The sequence below is a fragment of the Neolamprologus brichardi genome, chromosome 15 (assembly GCF_056152115.1).
Source record: "Neolamprologus brichardi isolate AB-2024 chromosome 15, ASM5615211v1, whole genome shotgun sequence".
Classification (NCBI taxonomy): Eukaryota; Metazoa; Chordata; class Actinopteri; order Cichliformes; family Cichlidae; genus Neolamprologus; species Neolamprologus brichardi.
This window is the reverse complement of record NC_142118.1, coordinates 37,631,086-37,637,500: the sequence shown is the minus strand read 5'-3', so window position 1 is coordinate 37,637,500 and position 6,415 is coordinate 37,631,086. Positions and strand designations below refer to the sequence as shown.

Below are 6,415 nucleotides of genomic sequence, written 5' to 3'. Positions count from 1 at the left end.
TGACTAATGTTTCTGACGGTAGATTGATAGCACTGGGATTTATCTCACGGTTCAGTGGCCACAGGGTCAAACCATGATCTCTAAAGGTTAGTTTTTAAAACATTTCTAATTCCTCACAAAGTAAAAGTCTTTTTTTTATTTTATGTTGTAGTACTCGTGTACTTTCAGACAATATCTGATTTCAGATTTTTTTTAATTACTGTTGGAATACGGAGATATATTTAACAAGCTCCTGCAAATGCACACAAGAAACTTCACTGCAAACTATCCAAAGACAACATTTTAAAGAAATATTATATTTGTAGCTCTAAGATGACACTGTGGCACGAAACACTTCTACCACTGGAAACTGTTTGAGTGTGCCATCTTATTAAAACTATTTCCTCACACATGCAGAAAGTGGAGTTTGTGCGAACAGGTTACGGCAAGAACACGGTGAAGGTGCTGGTCGTCCGGAGGCAGGGAAGACAGCATTCTATCATTGAGGTGAAGGCTGATGTGGAGCTCACGCTCAAGTCACGCAAAGATTATCTAACTGGAGACAACTCAGACATCATCCCTACTGACACCATTAAAAACACCGTCCACGGTTTGGCCAAGCTCAGAGGGGTGAGTCTAACACCGTTTTAAGGAACAGGGAAGACCCGTTATTGCTGTTTCAGCTGCTAAAATATTTGTTATTGACGTCTTTTACAGCCTGTCAACCTGCTTGTTTCTCTGTTCAGATAAAGAACATCGAACAGTTTTCCCTGGATATCTGCAATCACTTCCTAACCTCTTTTAACCATGTGCTGAAGGCCAAAGTTTACATGGAGGAAGCTCCGTGGAGAAGGCTGGAGAAGGTAAAACACAGGACGCTGCAGCTTCACAAGAGTTGACCTTTTTAGCAGCTATTTGAGCAGCGACATAAATCAAGTGCACATTAACCTGATCAAATATTGCAGGTGATAATCCATCGTAAAACATGACCCTTGTCTTTTTTTTCTCAGAGTGGGGTAGAGCACGCTCATGCGTTTATATTCAGCCCAGAAGCTTACCGCTTCTGTGATGTTGAACAGACTATCGGTGGTAATCACACACTCTCACAAAAACACGCAAACAGTGTATTTGCTTACATGCTATCCAAGCTGTCATTGGACAGTGACGGACTGAATACACTCTGGTTTATTAACAGTATTAATAATAATAATAATTATTATATTAATTCAAGTTTTGTATTTTTTTAATTTAGAATTTTTGTTTCCAGTTTAGTTTCCAAATGACTTTTGCTCCTTTTCGTAACGTTTTCATTGTTAGTTTTAATTATGATTATATGGAGGCAATTTGTCAGGAGACAAAATTAAAGATTTTCAGGAGATCTTACACAAATACAGCACCGTTTAATCCCATGTAGTGATCCCAAGTCTCAATAAATAGCTGGACCAAAGTGTGGTTAGGCTGAATGTGTAAACACAGACAAGCACGTTTCTGCTATATTTATAAATTAGTTTTCTAAACATACAATTATTTAAGTTTTTAATTTTCTATAGATTTTTATTTAGATTTCAGTTACTTTAGTTTCTAAGTTTAGTGTTACCTGGACAGATGACCAGTCCATCAACAAGCTAAACTTACGTGTGTTGTCAGACAAAAACACCACAACTAAGTAAGAGGTTCAAACCTGGAACCTTCTTGATGTGAGGTGACGGTGCTAATCACTGCACTATCATGATAGTTCAAACTACAGCAGGGGGGGGGGCAACTCCAGGCCTCGAGGGCCGGTGTCCCTGCAGGTTTTAGATGTGTCCTTGAACCACCACAGCTGATTTAAAGGCTAAATTAGCTCCTCAACATGTCCTGCAGTTCTCCAGAGGCCTGGCAACGAACTAATCATGTGATTCAGGTGTGTTGACCCAAGGTGAGATCTAAAACCTGCAGGACACCGGCCCTCGAGGCCTGCAATTGCCCACCCCTGAACTACAGCATGTAGGTAGGCAAAGATCTGATCGCTGAGCTCTGCTCTGCTGAAGAGGGCGTTCTCCCTCGGCAGCCTCCACTTGCTCAGTAGCTGGCAAATACATGCAAAAAACATCAGAGGTTAATGGCTGACACACTTTACTTAGAGTCAAGTTTTAACTCTTGAAGCGTGTTTAATAAATCAAATAATAAATGCAAATACTGTTAACAAAAGCAGCTACAGCTATGACTAAGCCCTTGCACACTGCTCAATGGCACTGTTGATCACAGGTTCATAATTAGCTGTTTGCCATGTTTCACATCACTCCACCTTCACGGGCTGTGCTCCACGCAGGCATCCCTGTGGTCCACAGTGGGGTGAAGAATATGAAGGTGCTGAAAACCACCCAGTCTGGTTTTGAAGGTTTCTACAGAGACCGCTTCACTACTCTGAAAGACGCCAAGGACAGGTTTTTCTGCACCTCTGTGTACTCGAGGTGGCGCTACAACAAGATCCAGGACACTGACTTTGACACTGCTTGGTAACTGCCCGACTTACGAGCGTCAAGAAAGACCTCAGCTGACGTTTACTAATATAGTTCAAAGTTTATAAATATAGTTCACATCTGAAGCTTTATATTCTTCATTCTTATAGGAAGACTGTGAAGGAGACGATTATCGAGAAGTTTGCTGGCCCCTATGATCGCGGGGAGTACTCGCCCTCAGTGCAGAAGACCCTGTATGAAACTCAGGTTCTAGTCCTGGATCGACTTCCTGAGGTACTTCCTTTAGATCGTGAAATCATCAAACTCACAATCTTATCACTTTTTGAGATACATAAACTGTTTTGACAACTTCACAGTTGAAATCTAACCAACTCCGAGTCCTAAAAAAGGACAAACATGCAAATTACATCTCCACAGTTGTTGGAAATTAAATAAAAAGCTACATACTGTATATAACAGGCTAAAGTACACATTTTCTTTTAGGTGGATGAAATAGAGATCATCATGCCCAATGAGCATTACTTCACCATAGACATGACAAGAATGGGTATCGTCAACAATGATGAAGTAAGTTCTGTTCTCACAAATCGCCCTTCATATTATTTAAATGATCGGGTTGTGGACATTAGTATCTTTTTTCCATCACAGGTACTCCTTCCTCTGGATAATCCCTCAGGGAACATAACGGGGACAGTACGCAGGAAGCAGCGAGCGCGGCTCTAACGGCGCCCACAGAAAGAAGGCCCTGCTGGGATTTAAACAGCAATCTGAGTGGGCAGTTTAACAGAAAGGTCCATCTGAATTCACCTTTCAAACGAATATTCCAACAACAGCAAGTTAATATTTGTAGCCTGACTAAAGCTCGTGATGATGTGATGTGAATCCAAATAAAATGAAACTGTTGATAAATTCATAAACTAACATTGATCTTTGGTGAGAAAAGAGCACCATTTATTGCAAATCTCTGATTCGGATATTAAAACTCCAGTGTTATGCTGCACATGTACATTGGTCATACACACTTTTGAACAGTTGTCTGTGTGACAATGCTGAAAGCACCACAGGTTGATAGATAATAATAATAATAATAATAACAATAATAATAGTATATACACATAAATATTTCCATATCAAGAGTCTCAAGCCTGAATAATGTAGATGTTCAGGAACAAGGTGGCTTTTGCTCGGGTCGTTGTGTGTGGGAAAACAAAGTGGTTCACGGTCACATGCTAAAGACGACTCATCGACTCAGATGCACATTTTTAAAACATAGAAAGTTTCAGGGGGAAAAGGGCAACGCACCAGAATCATTATCTGCATGTATCAAAGTCTTTAGATGCGACAGAACAGACACAGTTTTCAACTATAATATAATCTTATATACAAATACTTATTTTTTTAAACCTTCATGGGTTAATTCACTTTGCACTCACACACATACACAACATACACACATGCACGCACACAAAAACCATACCTGCAGAGTATTTTCAAATTTTCTTCTTTTAAATAAAACACAAAAAATTACAAAAATACAAAAAAAAAAAAAATCTCAAGCAGCAGATATAAGAATGGCTGAAAGGGTAAACGGCTGAGTGGACACTGTGTGCAACCCATTTTTGGGGTCCACGCTTATATAAAAAGAACACAAACAAACAAAAAGAAAAAATACAGCATTCAAAAATCCTGTTCAGGAGCCGCTGTGGGCTGAAAAGTCTCTGAAACGACGGCTAACCTGGGCTCTCCTGACACAATGATTGTCACAGACGTGGGTGCTGGGACGGCCTGCGGCGCTACGAGGCGTTGCTTTTCAGGTGCTGAGTCTGCAGCGGCTTCACGTGATACTCGTAGATTTTCAGTGCGGGGCCGAGCTTTATCGACAGCCCTGTCAGGACGTCGTTACGCGTCATCAAGAGCAGGGACTTACCATCAATTTCCTGTCAGATAAAGACAGAAGTTCTAGTTTTCCCTAGTTTGAGCATCATGTGGCAGCAATTTTGAGCAGGAAATAACAGTCAAACCTGATCCTGGAAAGCCATGGCTTGCTCCTCAAACCCTGTTGCTTTGAAATAATTGACAACATCAGCAACTGCCCAGTTGGAAGGGTCCGGCAGCTGACCGTTCTCCACTGGGCTGTAAGGTGAAATTAAATGTATTCATCTTAATATAAAATGTATGTTTAGTTTTAAGAGCAGCTTAAAATATCTAAAATAGTTTGTCAATCAACAAGATCCTACACACCTTTTGGTGTCAACTGATCCATTTGCCTTGTCTTCCATGTCGGCTGTAGCTTAAAAAAATAAAAATAACAAGAAAATTACAAAAGCAAAAAGAAACTATTCAGTCAATTTGAAAATTACAAGTATTTTCTAAAATGCTTTTTATTTTCTAATTCTCTTTTGAATTAGAATAAACAGGCAAGTGCAATTTTTTTTTTTTTACTACTTTCAAGACGTTTTACTTTAAAAAGCAAATAAAAATGAGGCTTACATCAACATAAAACACATTCTTCAGAATTCAATATTTTAGTTTTTATACAACAACTTTCATTTAAGCATTTTAAATAGGGCTGTAATCCTGTTTACCCTAGATCAGGGGTGGGCAGGGCCGGTGTCCCTGCAGGCTTTAGATGTCCTCGAACCAACACAGCTGATTTAAATGGCTAAATTAGCTCCTCAACATGTCCTGAAGTTCTCCAGAGGCCTGGTAACGAACTAATCATGTGATTCAGGTGTGTTGACCCAAGGTGAGATCTAAAACCTGCAGGACACCGGCCCTCGAGGACTGAGATTGCCCACCCCTGCCCTAGATTAACCATTTGGTCTTCAAATGCTTCAAATGCCTTGATACAGAGTGTAAAGACATTCAGTTTGCTATTAAAAAAATATGAAGAAACCTGCAAATATTTTGTTTAAAAACGTGTAAGAATATGAATTTGGTGTTTTTTTTCTTGCAAAAATGACACATTTTAATCGTGTGCAATCAAACTGTTCTCTGTCAGCTGGTTAACTTAACCAACTAAATGTCTGAGCTATTTTTTAACTCCTCTACTCCGTCAACCATTGTGATGGCAGCTATTTTGCAATTCTACCGTTACCAACGGGTTACACAAGCAACAGCCCAAACACCTCACAGAGGAACCTTACACGACTACCTGATTAAACACAAGCCTTGCTATTTTAATCACTGACTTAGGTGTAAGGAACCACTTACGATCTTTAACGTTACAGTAATTTTTCATCAGACGTCTTCTCTCGGGGAACTTAGTGTGCTGGCATTGTTTATCTTTCGCAGTCTGCCATTTACTGGATGTTTCTGCAGGAAAAACAGTTGTACAGTAAATGTGCTTAACAAAATCCATTTAATTTAAAAAACCCGAAACATAGCTAAAGAACAAAACAAATCCAATCGTTTCTGACTGACAACGGAGAGAGCTGTAGTGTGAAAATGACGACCAAAAACTCACGTTGTTAGCTGTATTAAAAAAAATAGAATTACATTAGAAACATAAAAAATAAATAAAGTTAAAAAAATTACCTTATCAGAGAGGAGAGTTAAGAAAACAACGTTATGTTAAATGACGACAGATATTGAATCACTGCCACTTCGTATTCTGCGTTAACGCTAACGTTAAGCTACCAGGGGTAGTTAGCTAGGCTTGCTAATACAAAATTTAACAGTTACCTTGTTTTAGAGATTCGCGCTTTGACAGAAATGTCCCGCCCGACGTTTACACGTAGTTTCAATCTTAAAAAGTTTTCCAATAACTGCGATATTTTACAAATTATTAAACGACAGCGGTCGTTTGATAAAATCAAGATTTAATCAAGTAAAGCCAACTAGCCCCCTCTTCATCGCTTTCGCTTCCATCACCCACAGGACACCAAAGAATCATGGGTAATGTAGTTTTGCGTCCCCAACGCCTTGGTTTGCAGTTCAGTGAGATTAGACGCTTGCTGATGATCACCCAGGAG

General features: G+C 39.6%; 2 protein-coding genes across 4 annotated transcripts in view; one reads left to right on the top strand and one right to left on the bottom strand.

The window, feature by feature from the left end:
* Window positions 1–3,356, top strand: part of uox (urate oxidase) — a 3,549-nt gene extending 193 nt beyond the window's left edge. The window contains exons 2-8 of the mRNA XM_087852829.1: window positions 397–609; window positions 726–842; window positions 990–1,068; window positions 2,291–2,477; window positions 2,591–2,714; window positions 2,925–3,008; window positions 3,090–3,356. Of these exons, the coding sequence (XP_087708955.1) occupies window positions 397–609; window positions 726–842; window positions 990–1,068; window positions 2,291–2,477; window positions 2,591–2,714; window positions 2,925–3,008; window positions 3,090–3,164 (879 nt within the window). The 3' untranslated portion in view covers window positions 3,165–3,356. The remainder of the gene's footprint in view (window positions 1–396; window positions 610–725; window positions 843–989; window positions 1,069–2,290; window positions 2,478–2,590; window positions 2,715–2,924; window positions 3,009–3,089) is intronic.
* Window positions 3,070–6,314, bottom strand: samd13 (sterile alpha motif domain containing 13). Of its 3 annotated transcripts, none has more exons than XM_006791944.3 (5): window positions 6,126–6,314; window positions 5,655–5,756; window positions 4,683–4,725; window positions 4,463–4,574; window positions 3,070–4,378 (listed from the first exon to the last, which is right to left on the bottom strand). In XM_006791944.3, the coding sequence occupies exons 2-5, from the start codon at window positions 5,680–5,682 to the stop codon at window positions 4,235–4,237; spliced, it is 327 nt and encodes a 108-aa protein (XP_006792007.1). In that variant the 5' UTR covers window positions 5,683–5,756; window positions 6,126–6,314; the 3' UTR covers window positions 3,070–4,234. The 3 variants fall into 3 exon arrangements, with proteins under 3 accessions (XP_006792007.1, XP_006792006.1, XP_006792005.1); XM_006791943.3 differs by lacking the exon at window positions 6,126–6,314 and adding an exon at window positions 5,979–6,086 and having other exon boundaries at window positions 4,683–4,731; XM_006791942.3 differs by having other exon boundaries at window positions 3,071–4,378; window positions 4,683–4,731.
* Window positions 6,315–6,415: the final 101 nt, after the last annotated feature.